Below are 22,056 nucleotides of genomic sequence, written 5' to 3' on the forward strand. Positions count from 1 at the left end.
CCTACCTCCCATGTCTGTTTCTCTCTGTCTCAGTCTCTCTCATCTCTCTATCTTACAGTCTTTTCATCACAATGAATCTCCTCTTGTGTTTAACATCCACCGCCTATGGCCACTTTCAAATGGGAACCAGTCGCAGGGACACGGGGGCCGAAGGGGACATTAAATATTGAAACACCAGCTAATTAAGGCCGGGGTGAGGGAGTCAGCATTAAGGCTGGTGAGCCGACTGCTGCTGGTCGTGATCTATGGACAGAGAGACGGAGAGAGAGAGCGCGAAGAGACAGAGAGAGAGAGATTGGGGAACATTGAAGGAAGATGGGAGGGAGAGGATCAGGGGATGCTTGTAGCTCTACACATGTAGAAAAGGTGTCAGTACAAATCCAATACATCTCCCAAAGGTAGCAGCACAACAAAATAGGTTGGTGATGCACTTCACTGTGGCAGCCCCTTTAATCAGCAACTGAGATGACTGTCTGGTTGTGAGTGTGTGGGGGGTGTGATTCTCGTCTTAACACCTTGAATACCAGGGGGATGGACTTTTGTGTGTGTGTATTCTTTTGACAGGGAACAGAATAGCCCAGGACACCTAACCTAACAGCCCACTGTGACGAGTGCAGTGATGAGTGGTGACACACACATACACCCAGACACACAGGAAGTGACAGCACAGTCATGTGAAATCAGTGTATCACACTGAGACAGAGGGTGTATTCAAACAGACAGTTAGTTGTAATTCCCAAACAAAGTAGATTGGCTGTGAATATTCCCCATTCCACAGTAGGATGTGATGGTAAGCCTATATCAACAAGTTGAGACTAAGTTTTCAATGTTTTATAATTTAATAACTTCATTACTCTTAATAATAATGTGGAGGAAACAAGGTTTATGTAATATTTTCTCCTAAGGAAAAAAAGTATGTTTCAGGTGATTCTAAAAGAGACTAGATAAATTGAAAGTTTTAATTAACTTTCTGTAAGCAGACTCATAGTTTAATTTGCTCTGCTTAACCCATACATTTCACATCACTGGATTTGGAATGTAGACCCACCTACCTCTTACAATGTCTGGCTTTGGAATTTAACCTTTGTCTGGCTTTGGAATGTAACCTACCTATACAATGACTGGATTTTTCACCTACCTCTTCAATGACTGGATTTGGAATGTAGACCCACCTACCTCTTACAATGACTGGCTTTGGAATGTAGACCCACACCTCTTACAATGTCTGGCTTTGGAATGTAGACCTACCTACCTTATAATGACCTTTGGAATGTACCTCTCTTACAATGTCTGGCTTTGGAATGTAGACCTACCTACCTCTTACAATGACTGGATTTGGAATGTAGACCCACCTACCTCTTACAATGACTGGATTTGGAATGTAGACCCACCTACCTCTTACAATGACTGGATTTGGAATGTAGACCTACCTACCTCTTACAATGACTGGATTTGGAATGTAGACCCACCTACCTCTTACAATGACTGGATTTGGAATGTAGACCTACCTACCTCTTACAATGACTGGCTTTGGAGTATAAAAAAACAAATGGTGACTCACATTTTGAACATCTGTCTCATGTACTATGTACTTATGTACTTATGTACTCTTGGAGGACCTGAGCCCTAGGACCATGCCTCAGGACTACCTGGCCTGATGACTCCTTGCTGTCCCCAGTCCACCCGGCCGTGCTGCTGCTCCAGTTTCAACTGTTCTGCCTGCGGATATGGAACCCTGACCTGTTCACTGGATGTGCTACCTGTCCCAGACCTGCTGTTTTCAACTCTCTAGAGACAGCAGGAGTGGTAGAGATACTCTTAATGATCGGCTATGAAAAGTCAACTGACATGTACTCCTGAGGTGCTGACCTGTTGCACCCTCGACAACCACTGTGATTATTATTATTTGACCCTGCTGGTTATCTATGAACAGGCACAGCCAGAAGAGGACTGGCCACCCCTCATAGCCTGGTTCCTCTCTAGGTTTCTTCCTAGGTTCTGGCCTTTCTAGGGAGTTTTTCCTAGCCACCGTGCTTCTACACCTGCATTGCTTGCTGTTTGGGGTTTTAGGCTGGGTTTCTGTACAGCACTTTGAGATATCAGCTGATGTAAGAAGGGCTTTATAAATAGATTTAATTTGATTTGATTGGATACTAATGGATTTACACATAAAAATGTGCATTTTGGAAAAAAAATCTTACTACTAATTTGTGTTCTCTAATAGAAGCCCACAGTAATTCACAGATTTAGTCATTTTTACTTTAACTGTGCCTGATCCAATCAAAGATGTAAAACCCAGAATTAAACTAACCCAGCAAGTGAACGATTCTACATTTAAATGATTTGGAAAATAAACTGTTTTTAAGTCTTTGAAGAGACTATATTTCTCCTTCTCCGCAAATATTCAACCATCTCATTTCAAAAGTGGTTCTTTTGTCCTAGCTTTGATAAGTATTTTAATTTTAATTTAATCTCATTTTAATGAGAGATTATAGCGAGAGGAAAAGGGCTTGAATAGTGTCGAGTACTGTATACACACACTTTGGGTCAATTTCACCACTGTCTCAAGGACATTCTTTTGGGAAAGGGCTGTAAAAGCCCATTGACAACTAATCCACAAGGAGTACACACCTCCACTTCTCTACTACTGCCTGCTGAAACATCCAGAACAACGTCCCCTGTGGTTTCAAACAGCCTTCTACAGCAGTTTTCAGATGCACTTATTGAAACAGAACAGTGTACTTGATGATACAGTGTGTACAACTAAGCATATACAACATCAGTATATTTATGTTTTGAATCAGAGCAAATCAAAAAGCTGACATTTCATATTATATACGAACAGAGTCTAACCAATAGTTTAAAAAAAGAAGAGTATTATGATTCCATAAAGGACATGACAAGCTGGGTGTTTCATGAGGATGGTTCACAGACCAATTGGAAGAGGAATTTAAAAATAGAGACCGCAGAGCTCCTCGGATTAGCAATGTCTTTACTACTAGACATTACTCACGCTCTCAATCGTTTCCGGTCCCCATAGATCAGCTATCAGCTGCAATATTGCTTCAAACAGACCCTTTACCCATCCTCAAGCAATATCTGATAACACATGCTGCTAACACTCTCTTGAAACACCTGTCAATGAATCCAGACAAAAACTGCTCGGCTGTAGATCAGTTTTCGACCTTGAGTTTTTTAAAATCCAAAACGGAGAGAACAGAGACTAAATATAGAGCACCTAAATGCACACAGGCCCAGTGTTATATTGTATATAAGACATACGGAAATGAGCACAGCAGAGGTTTTATTCTTCTTCTTTATCAAGACAAAATAAGTAGTTACCCAATTCAAAATAAAATCTGCAACAAAAAAACAAATAATAATATATTTATCTTATAAATAGAGGTTGTTCAATACACCCGGAACGTAATCGTACTGTATACATACCAAAATGCACCCACTGCACTGAGAAGTAGTGATATTTAGTTGCACATCTGTAAAAGGTATGATACTGACAGTAATATGTATGTACGCCCAAAGATCAGAGGCATGTACTGTATACACCAGGACTTCATAGTGGTAAAATGAGTTATGACTGCCATAAGTACTAACACACATGCGTTTCACTAAGATATTATTATTGCCATTTTTCATTAAATACTGTTAGAATCTCTCATCTAAAAAATAAGTTTTCCATAACAAGAACCTATTTTAGCTTTTTGTTTTGCCCTCTTCTGTTGATAATCATCAACCCTATCTAAGGTAACATTGTATACCACAACATCTGACCAGTAGGGTTAGGGAGAGATCCCAATATCCACACATGGCTTGGCATCGGAGGAACCATAACAAGGGGTGAACCAGCCTGCTTTATAGGGGACCAGCTGATGGTGTGGGCTGCATACAGCCCGCTGCTTCTCCTTCTCACTCCAGCACGGCGGTAGGGGGAGGGTGTGGGCTGCATACAGCCCGCTGCTTCTCCTTCTCACTCCAGCACGGCGGTAGGGGGAGGGTGTGGGCTGCATACAGCCCGCTGCTTCTCCTTCTCACTCCAGCACGGCGGTAGGGGGAGGGTGTGGGCTGCATACAGCCCGCTGCTTCTCCTTCTCACTCCAGCACGGCGGTAGGGGGAGGGTGTGGGCTGCATACAGCCCGCTGCTTCTCCTTCTCACTCCAGCACGGCGGTAGGGGGAGGATGCGCGCAGCACTTGGGCCGTCTGACATTTTTCAGCATGGACCTGAAAACGTTCTGCTGCCTCCTCTTGTTTTTCCTGCTGTTGGCGTCTTCCACGGCAACGGTGGCGGGCGAGTCGGGCACCACTGGCGGCACTGAGATGGACTTCCTGAGTGATGACTGGGTCACGACCTTCTTCTCTTGTTCTTTGATCTTACACTGCAGGTGGCTCTGGATGGCAAAGCCAAGGGACTCGGGGTCAACGGATGCTCCGTACACCTCCCAGGTCATCCCCTGCTCGTCCCACAGCACATCGTGCACGCTCTTCTCTCCTTTCTGTTTCCCCTCCTCGTCTTCATCCTCCTTTTCCTTCCTCTCCGGCTCCAGCTGCTCCTGCTTCTTCTTGCCCAACAAAGCCTTAACGCCCCCAACCCCCTTAACAATGCTCTGCTTCGCTGCTTTCACTGCCGTCTTGGGTTTAGTGTCCTCTGTTTTTTTGGAGGTTGTCGTTGAGGCCTGGCTGGGCTTGGTAACGGAAGGAGTTGACTGCGAAGGAGGAGGAGCAGCCTTATTGTCGGAGGATTTGGTCTTGCTTGCGGCAGTTGGCGACAAGGGGGATGGAGCTTTAGCAGAGGGAGGCTTGGCAGGCTGCGTTGGCACGGTCTGCGCGTCATTAGACACCTTTGGTTTCTCTGCTGCATTGGGTTTGGATTGGGAGTCTGCCACTGCCTTCTCGCCTCGATGCTGGTGATGATTCGCTTTAGCTACCGGCTCGTTTTGGCCGCCGCTCGGCTCGATGTTGATCTGGTAGACGGGCTGCAGAGGCGGGAGTGCTCCTCTCTGCTGGATGTTGCATAGCGCTGCTGCCCCCCCGACTGCCAGATCTTTAGGCTTGGCCCCCAGCCTGGCGACCTCTGCATGGAGGGCCGCCACCGCCTCCTCTGCATGGAGCACCACCCCAGCACTCTGACTGGAGCATAACCCCGCCTCCAGGGTCAATCGCTCTGACCCGGACCTGAGACCTGCGGTGTAGTTAGGTGGCGGGGGGCAGGATGGACTGCTGCCCATGTGAATCTGGTGGAAGGGCACCTGGTAGACCACAGACAGGCTCTCAGCTGCTGCTTCCTCCCTCAGGGCAGCACCTCTGTCAGTGGACCTGTAGGGCGGGGGCAGAGGAAACAGGCTGGGGCTGGTGGAGACCGCCCGGCTGCACACGTTAGCCACTGCCTGGACCTCCACATCTTGGCCTTGCTTGCTATGGGTGGGGGTGGCGGTGGGGGTGGCGATGGGGGTGCGGGTCATGGTGGAGGCCTCCCGGTATAGTTTGCAGTGGGCTTTCTGTTGCATCTCCTCCGAGACCGAGGCAGTCTGGACGGCTTCATCTGTCACCTGTGCTGCATGGTGGGCAGGCTGCTGGTTCTGGCCCTGTTGGGCCTCAGGCTGTTGGTTCTGGCCCTGTTGGGCCTCAGGCTGTTGGTTCTGGCCCTGTTGGGCCTCAGGCTGTTGGTTCTGGCTCTGTTGGGCCTCCGGCTGTTGGTTCTGTTTGGCCTCGTTGGGTGACGAGGGAGAATCCTTCTGTGATGAAGACTCTGACGATGCCGCCTGCAGGTGTTTATCTAAGCAGATCTCCGTCTTTGCTACTGCAGTAGGTTTTAAATCCTTCTTCTCGGGGGGTGCCGGACTTGAGGCCTTATTCCTAAGCCCTACGTTCTCCTTGCTGTCTGATGATGGAGGCGTGATGGTGACGGCAGCATTGACAGGAGCTACTGTAGTCTCCTTGGTCTGTTCCGGCTGCGATGTAACTGCCGTTTTATTATATTCCATTTGGGAAGGAGGGTTCTGCGAGTTTGTCTTGGGCGTATTTTCTTTAGAGGCCTTTAGAGGACGTTCTGGTGGAGTAGGGTTGGTGGCGGTGGCAGGGCTAGGTAAAGGTGAGAGACTCTGTGTTGTAGTACTATTATCAGCCTCTATTGATTTGTAAGGAGGCGGAGCAACCTTGTTTGTAGTCACTGCAGCTCCCTCTGCCTTACCTTGTTTGGGAGTCGTCAGAGACGTCAGCACTTCAGAGGCCGAGGTATGCTTTGGATCACAGGTCTGAGGGGGATGTTGATTTGGTGTGGTTGCGTTTTTGTTGTCCCCTTCTAGTAGTGACTCCTCTTTAGCTACTGCAGAAACTCTGGCTGTAGCACTCTGTACTGCTGTGGGCTCTGGCGATGGCTTGGCTGCACACCCCTCCCCCGCCCCTGCTCCACCAGGCTCTTTCTCTCTGCAGTAATTTGTATGCACGTCAACCTTTGATGATGTAATGGCGGACGACAGGCTTGCCTTACAGATATGCTTCTCCTTCTCCTCGGCCGTGGCGGTTAACGCTGTCAAATTGGCGTTGCCGTCCCTACGGCCCTCTGCCGTCGCCTCGGTTACACTCACACCTCCTCGGCATGTCAATACCATCTGCTGCTCTATTCCAATCACATGCTCCGATGGCGATTTCCCTCCGTCGCCATTGGTCGAGAAAGTTGTGTTGGTGTTGGACCCCACTCCGCCGCCAACCGGTTTTCCATGGCCAGTTGATTGGATCCTGGAGGTTGTGTTGGGGGTTGTCAGACACAGGTTAACCTGTGTGTGTTCTGTAAGGACAGGGGTAGTGGTAGTGGTGGGGGCAGGGCAACCCTGGGTGAGGTTCAGGTTAGGTTCTTTAGCCCAGTTGGCGTTAGACTCCTGGTTTCCCAGAGCTTCCACTCCAGCCAGCTGAGGGACCATTTGGACTGTCACTGTCCTTTTTGGGTTGGTTCCCATCCTGTATTGAGACAGTCCTCTGAGCCACTTCTACTGTAGGGATCCAAAGTCGAACCAGGTGTCCACAATCCTGTCCCTGTCTATTTGTGTAATTCCCTATAAAGTAGGAAAAATAGAATAGTTTTAGATTCAGAGAAGAAGTATGAACAACACATTAGATCCTTCCATGTAGATAACGATACTATATTATACACCTTATATAGTATAATATCCTATAATATAATAGAGAATGATGATCTTGGTCATGTCTTTCTCACTCCTGCATTTTACATCCTGACCTCAAAGGTGATATCGAAACACCAAAAAAGACGTGAGACTTTATTACAATTTTTTTTTAAACAGAAAGACATTTTAACTTGAAATTAGAAAACTAACAGGATGAGTGATGAGGAACAGTTGTACCGCAGTGTAGTGCACTCCAAAAAACATTTATGGATATTTTTCAAACTAGACTTTCATCCTCGAGACCAGACATCTGATGGAGAAGTGACCAATGAGGCAATACATTAAAACAATGGGAGTTGAAACCTTCGCTTATTTCTGACTCCTAGTATCCATCACAATAAAGACTGTGTGCCAACTACCGCATCAGAACTGAATATATTAACTGAATCTGTAAACAAAGCAACAGATAATAGCAATAACTCCAAATTACTAAGAATAAGCCCAAGACAATGATGCTTCAAAACTGACCTAAACTGTTTTGCTGCTCAGAGATGGTTGGCCTTTCCTCTTTTCATTCCAGTACATTTCATTTTAATGTGTCTCTGATGACTGCAAACTGATTTGAAATGATGGACCAGGAGCACTCCGAGTCCCTTTGGAGCAGAGAAGATAAAGCAATGCCAAAACTAAGATTAACTATGCCACAAAAGATTTTTTCTCAAAAACTGATGGAATTTGAAAGACTACAGCAATCACAAACACTTACCACACACTTCAACAAGCTTGAGTGAATGAAATAATTCCTCTTAACCCAGGAGGAAATCTATTGAATTATCCTGAAGTGGGGACAGAGGCATTGACTTTGCAATCGCAACAAGTGAAAGCAATAGTGTAGCCTTAGTTCCATGTTTGACTTTAACATTAGAAAAAAAATATATCCCAATGCCCCAGGAAAGTGATTGGGGACATTGCCCTGTGTAGGGTGCCGTCTTTCGGATGGTACGTTAAATGGGTTTCCTGACTCTGTGGTCACTAAAGATCCCATGGCACTTATTGTAAGAGTAGGGGTTTTAACCCTGGTGTCCTGGCTAAATTCCCAATCTGGCCCTCATACCTTCATGGCCACCTAATCATCCCGTGTACAATGGTCTCATTCATCCCCCCTCCCCTGTAACTATTCCCCAGGTCGTTGCTGTAAATGAGAACTGACCTTGTAAAATAAGGGTTAAATAAAGAGCTATCAGACACTGCAGCCTACAGATGTAGGATCATCATTTGAGGCAGTTTCCTACAGTAGGAATATAATCCTGCAGCAACAGGAAATGTGAATTATTATGTGGACTATAATACATGAACAGTTTTGTAGGAGTTGATCAATTTTCTCAGCAACAAAAGAGTGATCAAATTATGATCCTATGACATAAGTCCTTTTAAAAAGGTCTGAAATTAGCCATCTGCTGGCCTCAAACACAGACCTCTGTGTGTTTTGTTGGTCTCATCTGTTGCAACATCTCCCCTGAAGCTACAGCAACAGACCTGTTTATTGTGTATTGTGGACATAGATAAGACATTGAACCATTTTGGGGAGATTTCAAATGCACTTCAATTAGCCCATTGGATTTTTCCAGTAGGCTTCATTCATCATAGAGTCTGTTCATTTTCGACTCTGTGATCTTATGTTCCTCGTCATCATTCAGCAGTTTATGGCAATTAAAAAGCAGGCCTATTGTCATTAATAACAAAGTAAATGTCTCGACGGGTTATCCTTATCCTTCTAAATCAGACACTTCTAGTTACTGAATGTCCTAGCCAGGCTACTAAATATTCCATTTGGAATTGTAGGCTCAAATACATCAGAGTGTATTGGCTTATATGTAGGCCAAACGCACACACCCATCCGAAAATAAATCTCAAGCAGTGTCTAAGCCTGCAGCTGCAGACTCCAGACAGAGAGAAATAGAAAGAGTGAGTGAGCAGGGGCCCACTCAAAAAGAAATACGATTTCTGAAAGGTACGAACTAAATGGCTTTGCCATGGTATTTTTAGTACAGAAGGAAAATAGGATGTCTTGTATAGTCCTGAGTGCTTGAGTTGTGATTTCTCAGATTGGAATTTCCATGCCACACAGTTGGCAAACATGTACAGTATATTCACACTATACGAAAGTGACCTATTACTACAGCACCACTCTCTGGCTGCCTTGACAAGAGGCTCTGGCTGCCTTGACAAGAGGCTCTGGCTGCCTTGACAAGAGGCTCTGGCTGCCTTGACAAGAGGCTCTGGCTGCCTTGACAAGTTGCTCTGGCTGCCTTGACAAGAGGCTCTGGCTGCCTTGACATGAGGCTCTGGCTGCCTTGACAAGGCTCTGGCTGCTGACAAGAGGCTCTGGCTGCCTTGACAAGAGGCTCTGGCTGCCTTGACAAGAGGCTCTGGCTGCCTTGACAAGAGGCTCTGGCTGCCTTGACAAGAGGCTCTGGCTGCCTTGACAAGAGGCTCTGGCTGCCTTGACATGAGGCTCTGGCTGCCTTGACATGAGGCTCTGGCTGCCTTGACAAGAGGCTCTGGCTGCCTTGACAAGAGGCTCTGGCTGCCTTGACAAGTGGCTCTGGCTGCCTTGACATGAGGCTCTGGCTGCCTTGACAAGTGGCTCTGGCTGCCTTGACAAGTGCTCTGGCTGCTCTGGGCTGCCTTGACAAGTGGCTCTGGCTGCCTTGACAAGTGGCTCTGGCTGCCTTGACAAGTGGCTCTGGCTGCCTTGACAAGAGGCTCTGGCTGGCTGAGGCTCTGGCTGCCTTGACATGAGGCTCTGGCTGCCTTGACATGAGGCTCTGGCTGCCTTGACAAGAGGCTCTGGCTGCCTTGACAGAGGCTCTGGCTGCCTTGACATGAGGCTCTGGCTGCCTTGACATGAGGCTCTGGCTGCCTTGACAAGAGGCTCTGGCTGCCTTGACATGAGGCTCTGGCTGCCTTGACATGAGGCTCTGGCTGCCTTGACATGAGGCTCTGGCTGCCTTGACATGAGGCTCTGGCTGCCTTGACATGAGGCTCTGGCTGCCTTGACATGAGGCTCTGGCTGCCTTGACATGAGGCTCTGGCTGCCTTGACATGAGGCTCTGGCTGCCTTGACATGAGGCTCTGGCTGCCTTGACATGAGCTCTGGCTGCTGGCTGCCTTGACATGAGGCTCTGGCTGCCTTGACAAGAGGCTCTGGCTGCCTTGACATGAGGCTCTGGCTGCCTTGACATGAGGCTCTGGCTGCCTTGACATGAGGCTCTGGCTGCCTTGACATGAGGCTCTGGCTGTCTGTGGCTCTGCCTTGACAAGTGGCTCTGGCTGCCTTGACAAGTGGCTCTGGCTGCCTTGACAAGAGGCTCTGGCTGCCTTGACAAGAGGCTCTGGCTGCCTTGACATGAGGCTCTGGCTGCCTTGACATGAGGCTCTGGCTGCCTTGACATGAGGCTCTGGCTGCCTTGACATGAGGCTCTGGCTGCCTTGACAAGAGGCTCTGGCTGCCTTGACAAGAGGCTCTGGCTGCCTTGACATGAGGCTCTGGCTGCCTTGACATGAGAGGCTCTGGCTGCCTTGACATGAGGCTCTGGCTGCCTTGACATGAGGCTCTGGCTGCCTTGACATGAGGCTCTGGCTGCCTTGACATGAGGCTCTGGCTGCTGACATGAGGCTCTGGCTGCCTTGACATGAGGCTCTGGCTGCCTTGACATGAGGCTCTGGCTGCCTTGACATGAGGCTCTGGCTGCCTTGACATGAGGCTCTGGCTGCCTTGACATGAGGCTGGCTCTGGCTGCCTTGACAAGAGGCTCTGGCTGCCTTGACATGAGGCTCTGGCTGCCTTGACATGAGGCTCTGGCTGCCTTGACATGAGGCTCTGGCTGCCTTGACAAGAGGCTCTGGCTGCCTTGACATGAGGCTCTGGCTGCCTTGACTTGAAGAGGCTCTGGCTGCCTTGACATGAGGCTCTGGCTGCCTTGACATGAGGCTCTGGCTGCCTTGACATGAGGCTCTGGCTGCCTTGACATGAGGCTCTGGCTGCCTTGACAAGAGGCTTTGGCTGCCTTGACATGAGGCTCTGGCTGCCTTGACATGAAGCTCTGGCTGCCTTGACATGAGGCTCTGGCTGCCTTGACAGAGGCTCTGGCTGGCTGCCTTGACTGCTGGCTGCCTTGACATGAGGCTCTGGCTGCCTTGACATGAGGCTCTGGCTGCCTTGACATGAGGCTCTGGCTGCCTTGACATGAGGCTCTGGCTGCCTTGACAAGAGGCTCTGGCTGCCTTGACATGAGGCTCTGGCTGCCTTGACATGAGGCTCTGGCTGCCTTGACATGAGGCTCTGGCTGCCTTGACATGAGGCTCTGGCTGCCTTGACAAGGCTCTGGCTGCCTTGACAAGCTGTGGCTGCCTTGAGGCTCTGGCTGCCTTGACATGAGGCTCTGGCTGCCTTGACAAGAGGCTCTGGCTGCCTTGACATGAGGCTCTGGCTGCCTTGACATGAGGCTCTGGCTGCCTTGACATGAGGCTCTGGCTGCCTTGACATGAGGCTCTGGCTGCCTTGACATGAGTGGCTCTGGCTGCCTTGACAAGTGGCTCTGGCTGCCTTGACAAGTGGCTCTGGCTGCCTTGACTGCCTTGAGAGGCTCTGGCTGCCTTGACATGAGGCTCTGGCTGCCTTGACATGAGGCTCTGGCTGCCTTGACAAGAGGCTCTGGCTGCCTTGACATGAGGCTCTGGCTGCCTTGACATGAGGCTCTGGCTGCCTTGACATGAGGCTCTGGCTGCCTTGACATGAGGCTCTGGCTGCCTTGACATGAGGCTCTGGCTGCCTTGACAAGAGGCTCTGGCTGCCTTGACATGAGGCTCTGGCTGCCTTGACATGAGGCTCTGGCTGCCTTGACATGAGGCTCTGGCTGCCTGAGGCTCTGGCTGCCTTGACAAGAGGCTCTGGCTGCCTGACATGACATGAGGCTCTGGCTGCCTTGACATGAGGCTCTGGCTGCCTTGACAAGAGGCTCTGGCTGCCTTGACAAGAGGCTCTGGCTGCCTTGACATGAGGCTCTGGCTGCCTTGACAAGAGGCTCTGGCTGCCTTGACATGAGGCTCTGGCTGCCTTGACAGAGGCTCTGGCTGCCTTGACAAGAGGCTCTGGCTGCCTTGACATGAGGCTCTGGCTGCCTTGACATGAGGCTCTGGCTGCCTTGACATGAGGCTCTGGCTGCCTTGACATGAGGCTCTGGCTGCCTTGACATGAGGCTCTGGCTGCCTTGACATGAGGCTCTGGCTGCCTTGACATGAGGCTCTGGCTGCCTTGACAGGCTCTGGCTGCCTTGACATGAGGCTCTGGCTGCCTTGACATGAGGCTCTGGCTGCCTTGACAAGAGGCTCTGGCTGCCTTGACAAGAGGCTCTGGCTGCCTTGACATGAGGCTCTGGCTGCCTTGACAAGAGGCTCTGGCTGCCTTGACATGAGGCTCTGGCTGCCTTGACATGAGGCTCTGGCTGCCTTGACATGAGGCTCTGGCTGCCTTGACAAGAGAGTCTGGCTGCCTTGACATGAGGCTCTGGCTGCCTTGACTAGTGGCTCTGGCTGCCTTGACAAGTGGCTCTGGCTGCCTTGACAAGTGGCTCTGGCTGCCTTGACAAGAGGCTCTGGCTGCCTTGACATGAGGCTCTGGCTGCCTTGACATGAGGCTCTGGCTGCCTTGACAAGAGGCTCTGGCTGCCTTGACAAGAGGCTCTGGCTGCCTTGACATGAGGCTCTGGCTGCTCTGGCTGCCTTGACAAGAGGCTCTGGCTGCCTTGACAAGAGGCTCTGGCTGCCTTGACATGAGGCTCTGGCTGCCTTGACAAGAGTCTCTGGCTGCCTTGACGTGAGGCTCTGGCTGCCTTGACATGAGGCTCTGGCTGCCTTGACATGAGGCTCTGGCTGCCTTGACAAGAGAGTCTGGCTACCTTGACATGAGGCTCTGGCTGCCTTGACTAGTGGCTCTGGCTGCCTTGACAAGTGGCTCTGGCTGACATGACAAGTGGCTCTGGCTGCCTTGACAAGAGGCTCTGGCTGCCTTGACATGAGGCTCTGGCTGCCTTGACATGAGGCTCTGGCTGCCTTGACATGAGGCTCTGGCTGCCTTTGACAAGAGGCTCTGGCTGCCTTGACAGGCTCTGGCTGAGGCTCTGGCTGCCTTGACAAGAGGCTCTGGCTGCCTTGACATGAGGCTCTGGCTGCCTTGACATGAGGCTCTGGCTGCCTTGACATGAGGCTCTGGCTGCCTTGACAAGAGGCTCTGGCTGCCTTGACAAGAGGCTCTGGCTGCCTTGACATGAGCCTCTGGCTGCCTTGACAAGAGGCTCTGGCTGCCTTGACATGAGGCTCTGGCTGCCTTGACATGAGGCTCTGGCTGCCTTGACATGAGGCTGTGGCTGCCTTGACAAGAGGCTCTGGCTGCCTTGACATGAGGCTCTGGCTGCCTTGACAAGAGGCTCATGCTGCCTTGACATGAGGCTCTGGCTGCCCTGACAAGAGGCTCTGGCTGCCTTGACAAGAGGCTCTGGCTGTCTTGACATGAGGCTCTGGCTGCCTTGACAAGAGGCTCTGGCTGCCTTGACATGAGGCTCTGGCTGCCTTGACAAGAGGCTCTGGCTGACATGAGGCTCTGGCTGCCTTGACAAGAGGCTCTGGCTGCCTTGACATGAGGCTCTGGCTGCCTTGACAAGAGGCTCTGGCTGCCTTGACAAGGCTCTGGCTGCCTTGAGGCTCTGGCTGCCTTGACATGAGGCTCTGGCTGCCTTGACAAGAGGCTCTGGCTGCCTTGACATGAGGCTCTGGCTGCCTTGACAAGAGGCTCTGGCTGCCTTGACAAGAGGCTCTGGCTGCCTTGACAAGAGGCTCTGGCTGCCTTGACATGAGGCTCTGGCTGCCTTGACATGAGGCTCTGGCTGCCTTGACATGAGGCTCTGGCTGCCTTGACAAGAGGCTCTGGCTGCCTTGACATGAGGCTCTGGCTGCCTTGACAAGAAGTGGCTCTGGCTGCCTTGACAAGTGGCTCTGGCTGCCTTGACAAGTGGCTCTGGCTGCTGCCTTGACAAGAGGCTCTGGCTGCCTTGACATGAGGCTCTGGCTGCCTTGACATGAGGCTCTGGCTGCCTTGACAAGAGGCTCTGGCTGCCTGACATGAGGCTCTGGCTGCCTTGACATGAGGCTGCCTGGCTGCCTTGCCTTGACATGAGGCTCTGGCTGCCTTGAGGCTCTGGCTGCCTTGACATGAGGCTCTGGCTGCCTTGACATGAGGCTCTGGCTGCCTTGCAAGAGGCTCTGGCTGCCTTGAGGCTCTGGGCTTGACATGAGGCTCTGGCTGCCTTGACATGAGGCTCTGGCTGCCTTGACATGAGGCTCTGGCTGCCTTGACATGAGGCTCTGGCTGCCTTGACATGAGGCTCTGGCTCTGGCTGCCTTGACATGAGGCTCTGGCTGCCTTGACAAGAGGCTCTGGGCTGGCTGCCTTGACAAGAGGCTCTGGCTGCCTTGACATGAGGCTCTGGCTGCCTTGACAAGAGGCTCTGGCTGCCTTGACATGAGGCTCTGGCTGCCTTGACAAGAGGCTCTGGCTGCCTTGACATGAGGCTCTGGCTGCCTTGACATGAGGCTCTGGCTGCCTTGACATGAGGCTCTGGCTGCCTTGACATGAGGCTCTGGCTGCCTTGACAAGAGGCTCTGGCTGCCTTGACATGAGGCTCTGGCTGCCTTGACAAGAGGCTCTGGCTGCCTTGACATGAGGCTCTGGCTGCCCTGACAAGAGGCTCTGGCTGCCTTGACAAGAGGCTCTGGCTGCCTTGACATGAGGCTCTGGCTGCCTTGACAAGAGGCTCTGGCTGCCTTGACATGAGGCTCTGGCTGCCTTGACATGAGGCTCTGGCTGCCTTGACATGAGGCTCTGGCTGCCTTGACAAGAGAGCTCTGGCTGCCTTGACTAGTGGCTCTGGCTGCCTTGACAAGTGGCTCTGGCTGCCTTGACAAGTGGCTCTGGCTGCCTTGACAAGAGGCTCTGGCTGCCTTGACATGAGGCTCTGGCTTCCTTGACATGAGGCTCTGGCTGCCTTGACAAGAGGCTCTGGCTGCCTTGACAAGAGGCTCTGGCTGCCTTGACATGAGGCTCTGGCTGCCCTGACAAGAGGCTCTGGCTGCCTTGACAAGAGGCTCTGGCTGCCTTGACATGAGGCTCTGGCTGCCTTGACAAGAGGCTCTGGCTGCCTTGACGTGAGGCTCTGGCTGCCTTGACATGAGGCTCTGGCTGCCTTGACATGAGGCTCTGGCTGCCTTGACAGAGGCTCTGGCTGCTGACAACCTTGACATGAGGCTCTGGCTGCCTTGACTAGTGGCTCTGGCTGCCTTGACAAGTGGCTCTGGCTGACATGACAAGTGGCTCTGGCTGCCTTGACAAGAGGCTCTGGCTGCCTTGACATGAGGCTCTGGCTTCCTTGACATGAGGCTCTGGCTGCCTTGACAAGATGCTCTGGCTGCCTTGACATGAGGCTCTGGCTGCCTTGACATGAGGCTCTGGCTGCCTTGACAAGAGGCTTTGGCTGCCTTGACATGAGGCTCTGGCTGCCTTGACATGAGGCTCTGGCTGCCTTGACATGAGGCTCTGGCTGCCTTGACAAGAGGCTCTGGCTGCCTTGACAAGATGCTCTGGCTGCCTTGACATGAGCCTCTGGCTGCCTTGACAAGAGGCTCTGGCTGCCTTGACATGAGGCTCTGGCTGCCTTGACATGAGGCTCTGGCTGCCTTGACATGAGGCTGTGGCTGCCTTGACAAGAGGCTCTGGCTGCCTTGACATGAGGCTCTGGCTGCCTTGACAAGAGGCTCATGCTGCCTTGACATGAGGCTCTGGCTGCCCTGACAAGAGGCTCTGGCTGCCTTGACAAGAGGCTCTGGCTGTCTTGACATGAGGCTCTGGCTGCCTTGACAAGAGGCTCTGGCTGCCTTGACATGAGGCTCTGGCTGCCTTGACAAGAGGCTCTGGCTGCCTTTACAAGAGGCTCTGGCTGCCTTGACATGAGGCTCTGGCTGCCTTGACAAGAGGCTCTGGCTGCCTTGACAAGAGGCTCTGGCTGCCTTGACATGAGGCTCTGGCTGCCTTGACAAGAGGCTCTGGCTGCCTTGACATGAGGCTCTGGCTGCCTTGACAAGAGGCTCTGGCTGCCTTGACAAGAGGCCCTGGCTGCCTTGACAAGAGGCTCTGGCTGCCTTGACATGAGGCTCTGGCTGCCTTGACATGAGGCTCTGGCTGCCTTGACATGAGGCTCTGGCTGCCTTGACAAGAGGCTCTGGCTGTCGGACGAGATCACATCCAACCCCATGGAGGTGTGAAGTGAAATGATGGTTCCCTATGAAATTGTTCTTCAGTGGCCGACCGCGCTTTCAGCAATCAACTCTCCCGCAATAATTGAACCAGGTGTACAGGGGCGAAATGAAGAAAGGGAATCAGAGCAACTCAGCACTCACGCAGACACACTGTGTGTGACTCCTTGTACTGTCATCCGAGGACATTCACATCCTATAAAGTGATTTCCTATGTAGTTTATCTCAATCAAAATTAGATGCTGACTTCAAGCACCTGTTGTTCTGGAATTTTGTGTCCTATGGTGTTGTTTCTGGGCCTCACTATTAATCATCCTCATCATTAAGTTTGTTCTCAGCCAAGGAAAGGTTAGTCTTCTTTTTGGGCATATCCAAATAGCCAGAATCTGTGACATTTTATTTTCTGCACAAAACAATGAATTCATAAAGAGTAAGCGGGAGAGTAAGAATGCTGACCTAGGATCAGTTTAGGATCAATATTCCATATAATAGAACTGTGGGTTTAAGTTACTCTGTCCGAGTACATTTTGAGGGGAGAGGCAGAGGGATAGACAAGTCACTCCTTTATTCAGGGCCCGTAATGATTCATAACGCCCCTCAGAATAGGAGTGCTGATCTAGGATCAGGTCCCCTCTGTCCATGTAATCTTATTCATTATGATCTAAAAGACTAAACTGATCCTAGATCAGTTTACTCTCAGACTGACTCTTTATGAATAAGGGCCTTGGTTACTTGAAGCAGGAGGTGACTGTATCCTACAGGAAGGGGTCAGTGTGTCCTCTGCCTCATGTAGTGTAGCTGTGGGGTCTCCCATCAGGAGTTCCATCACCCATCATGCTAATATCGAAGATGAGCGAGAGGCCCCCAAGCTGTTCATTTGACACACGGCAGCATATAATTACGAAGTTGTAATTAGATTTGTCTTGTTTCTTACTTCGATGGGAATTCAGTGGAATAAACCATGCAGATGAATCAACAAGGTGGTAAATAAGATCCAGCGAGGTATACTATATGAGGACACCTGCTCGTCAAACATCTCATTCCAAAATCATAGGTATTAATATGGAATTGGTCCCGCCCTTTGCTGCTATAACAGCCTCCACTCTTCCAGGAAGGATTTCCACTAGATGTTGGAACATTGCTGCGGGGTCTTGCTTTCATTTAGCCACTAGAGCATTAGTGAGGTCGAGAACTGATGTTTGGCGATTAGGCCTGGCTCCAATTCATTCCAAAGGTGTTCGATGTGGTTGAGGTCAGGGCTCTGTGCAGGCCAGTCAAGTTCTTCCACACTGATCTCGACAAACCATTTCTGTATTGAACTCGTTTTGTCGTGCTGAAACAGGAAAGGGCCTTCCCTAAACTGTTGACACAAAATTGGAAGCACAGAATCGTCTGGAATGCTATTGTATGCTGTAGCATTAAGATTTCCCTTCACTGGAACTAAGGAGCCTAGCACAAACCATGAAAAACAGCCCCAGACCATTATTCATCCTCCACCAAACTTTACAGTTGGCGCTATGCATTGGGGCAGGTAGCGTTCTCCTGGCATCTGCCAAACCGAGATGTTGACCCGTGATTCATCACTCCAGCGTTTCCACTGCTCCAGAGTCCAATAGCGGTGAGCTTTACACCACTCCAGCCAATGCGCATGGTGATCTTAGGCTTGTGTGCGCCATCTCGGCCAAGGAAACCCATTTCATGAAGCTCCTGTCTAACAATTCTTGTGCTGACGTTGCTTCCAGAGGCAGTTTGGAATTCTGTAGTGAGTGTTGCAAACGAGGACAGACTATTTTTATGCACTTCACACTTCAGCACTCAGTGGTCCCGTTCTGTGAGCTTGTGTGGCCAATCACTTAGCGGCTGAGCCATTGTTGCTCCTAGACGTTTCCACTTCATAATAACTGCACTTTCAGTTGGGCAGCTCTAGCAGGGCAGAAATGTGTTGGAAAGGTGGTATCCTGTGACGGTGCCTTGTTGAAAGTCACTGAGCTCTTGAGTAAGGCCATTCTACTGCCAATGTTTGTGTATGGAGATTGCATGGCTGTATGTTCAATTTTATACACCTGTCAGCAGTATTTTATTACACCAATGCAGTAAAGAAAAGTGACGTCCCTGTGTTTTATGTTTATTTCCACACTATGAGGTTGGAATAATACTGTGAAATTGCGAAAATTATGATAATGCCCTTTCAATGTAAGAGCTGTTTGAAAAGACCGCCTGAAATTTCTGCCTGCCTGGTGACATCACCATGGGTAAATTAGTTAATAGACCAATAAGAAAGAGATTTCCAAACCTCTCTGCCAATAATAGCTAGATTTAAATGTTCCCCTCCCAACTCAGACTACTCTCAGATAGTCCTAACAAAATTATTGCTTTAGAAATGTATCTTTGCTAAGAAGCAATATATATATATATATATATATATTTACAATTACAATTGAAAACAATCACAGTAAGGTACTTAAATTGTTACCCAGAAATGATTTGATAAGTTAAATAAAAACTGCATTGGACCTTAATCACAAAATAATTGCACATTCTACATTTGCAAAAGAAATATGTTAAATATTTTGAAAACCATTTTCAAAAAGCTTATCGTACAGTACAGTAGGATCAAATATATCTAGGACTACTGAGGTTTCCCCCCTCTTGAATTGACTGACATATTACATGCATTTCATAACGAATCACGTGATACAATAGGTGAGTTGGGGGAATAGACCCTGGCAATTGAATGGTCATATCAGATCTCATTCTGAAATAGTAATTCGTAGGTCTGTGTGTTTCCCTGGAGATACCATATATTTAAAATACAATTTTATACAGTCAGTGACCGGTGACTAGAATGCATGAACTTAATGGAGATGGAGATAATGTAGCCTAGACATACATCAACTTTACCATTATGACATGAATTCCTTTAGAAGCATCACATAGTAGAGAATAACCTTCTTTCTCATCTATTTCACGTTTCACTTCTACTACACATTTAGTAGGCCTATAGGCTACCCAATCCGTCTGTAGCTGTGACCGTGTCTATGAATTCGTCATATTAGGGTCTCCTCTCTCGAAAAAAATATCACCATCGCAATTACAGTTTCAACCCCAGACAATTATCTTATGATGTAGCCTACAAGTGAATAGATATAGAAAATACAACAATATCCTAGCCATGACAAAACAAAGGGATGTGCGGATGAATGCGATGAAAAGATACAGTTAGGTGAGACAAGCAACATCCCAACCATGTCAATTGACGATGCACATCCGAACCCCACTCCCAATAACCAACACATCAACACATAGGAATTTCAGGATCCCCCTGCGGCTTTACAGTCATATTTGACCTTGCGGAGGAATTCATTATCTGTACACTTATTATCTTAACGACACTTTATTCAGACAAAGAGGAGACAGCTTACCTGGTGCGGTGTAGTCCCCGTATCATATCATATTCGGGGGTTGATTACTGCGCTATTTAGTCACGGTTTGTTTCCACGGTGCGGCTGAAGCACCCGGCTGAATATCAATGAAATAATTTCAAGCAGGTCTCCGTGACATAAAGCCGCGCCTTCGATCGGAGCGGTTCGGAATACAGGTCTGATCAGAGGAGGTAGGCTAAATGATAATTGGGCCAAGCATGTAATATCGATTTTCTTCTGAGGGTCTAGCGAAGATGTGGCTGTGCGCTATGACTCATGCTTGTTCGGTTGGGTCCTCCTCCTATACAAACAGTTATCATATCAAACTTGCTTTACTCTTCACCGAGCAATACCGGCTACATTGTCATTGGACCTAACAAATCGTGGTGTCACCTCTCTCTTTCTGCGAGGTCGTGCTGTCCCAGGGGATGTCCACACTGCATTGTTTTCAGGATGCTCATTGACTGTAAAAGAGAAAAGGAAAAAAAGAATGTGGAACATTTTTTTTATGAAAGAGAGGAGGACACAGGATGGTATGAAAGAGAGGAGGACACAGGATGGTATGAAAGAGAGGAGGACACAGGATGGTATGAAAGAGAGGAGGACACAGGATGGTATGAAAGAGAGGAGGACACAGGATGGTATGAAAGACAGGAGGACACAGAATTGCAGGAACATCAGACATCAAACATAGAGAAGGCAGCATGTAATTACATATGATAGGCTAGTTATTTTCTGCTGTGGTATCACCCATATGGCATTGCTTGCTGAATGAGAACAGCAATCTATAGGCCACAGACAGTGTCACTGCAACACTGTCTGTAGTGTTGTGTTGAGGCCGTGGCTATACACTATCCATTTCCATCACTGGATATGGATGTGACTATGCATGCTCTTGCACTGAAGGGGAAAAGCACCATAATTATGCCCTGTACTCAGTGGCGGTTCTATAGCTTGTATGGCTCCCTGGGCGAACCCCCCCACAACAACTGTCATTTTTATTCAGACATTTGGAACACAAATAAATAATCAAAACATTTAAAACTATATAAAAATAAATATATATACAAAAATAAGACTCGTAAATATCAAAAAGAAGTAACAAAGACAAATAGAAACTAATTGTAATATAGAAATACAAATAAAAAAAGAGAATCGAATTACACTATTACCCTATTCCTAACAAAAAACACACAAATGAAATTAAATCACACAAATACACAAATAGAATAACACACTTATAAAGAAGAGAACCTGATTATTACACTACTGCACTTCAAACAAGAAACACACCAACTAAATTTCACAACTAATTGCATTAGTACTGTACACTGTTAGAGGTGCGCTATTTGATAGATTCCCCCGCCCCCCTACCCCGGGCTTCCAGTGTGGAGACTTGAGGTCAACCTACCCCCGCTACCCCTACCCCGGGCTTCCAGTGTGGAGACTTGAGGTCAACCTACCCCCGCCACCCCTACCCCGGGCTTCCAGTGTGGAGACTTGAGGTCAACCTACCCCCGCTTCCCCTACCCCGGGCTTCCAGTGGGGAGACTTGAGGTCAACCTACCCCGCTCCCCCTACCCCGGGCTTCCAGTGTGGAGACTTGAGGTCAACCTACCCCCGCTATCCCTACCCCGGGCTTCCAGTGTGGAGACTTGAGGTCAACCTACCCCCGCCTCCCCTACCCCGGGCTTCCAGTGTGGAGACTTGAGGTCAACCTACCCCCGCTCCCCCTACCCCGGGCTTCCAGTGGGGAGACTTGAGGTCAACCTACCCCCCGCTTCCTCCCCATCTTGTACCTCTGAGTGGAAGACCTTCCCAGGCAGTAGCCTGCCTAGCTCACAAACTAGAATCAGGACTCCCACTCCGACAAGGTTAATTGACCCACAGTCCCACACGGTTACATGATATCATAGACGTGATGTGCATAGAAAACCAATCACGCAAATGTCACCATTTGGAATATTATTATATATATTTTATTGTGCGGGCACCCCATGGTGCCCCCGGCACCCCATGCTGCCCCCGGCACCCCATGCTGCCCCCGGCACCCCATGCTGCCCCCGGCACCCCATGCTGCCCCCGGCACCCCATGCTGCCCCCGGCAAGATGTCACTCCAGTCGGCTTCCCAT

General features: G+C 49.7%; 1 protein-coding gene across 1 annotated transcript; it reads right to left on the reverse strand.

Annotated features, from left to right (window-relative positions):
* Nucleotides 1–3,287: 3,287 nt before the first annotated feature.
* On the reverse strand, nt 3,288–20,459 carry LOC121844773 (G protein-regulated inducer of neurite outgrowth 3-like). Its single transcript, XM_042315265.1, has 2 exons — nt 19,924–20,459; nt 3,288–7,066 (listed from the first exon to the last, which is right to left on the reverse strand). Exon 2 carries the CDS (start codon nt 6,968–6,970, stop codon nt 4,169–4,171), a length of 2,802 nt encoding a protein of 933 aa, XP_042171199.1. The 5' UTR covers nt 6,971–7,066; nt 19,924–20,459; the 3' UTR covers nt 3,288–4,168.
* Nucleotides 20,460–22,056: the final 1,597 nt, after the last annotated feature.

Source organism: Oncorhynchus tshawytscha, unplaced genomic scaffold, assembly GCF_018296145.1.
Source record: "Oncorhynchus tshawytscha isolate Ot180627B unplaced genomic scaffold, Otsh_v2.0 Un_contig_15856_pilon_pilon, whole genome shotgun sequence".
Taxonomy (NCBI): domain Eukaryota; kingdom Metazoa; phylum Chordata; class Actinopteri; order Salmoniformes; family Salmonidae; genus Oncorhynchus; species Oncorhynchus tshawytscha.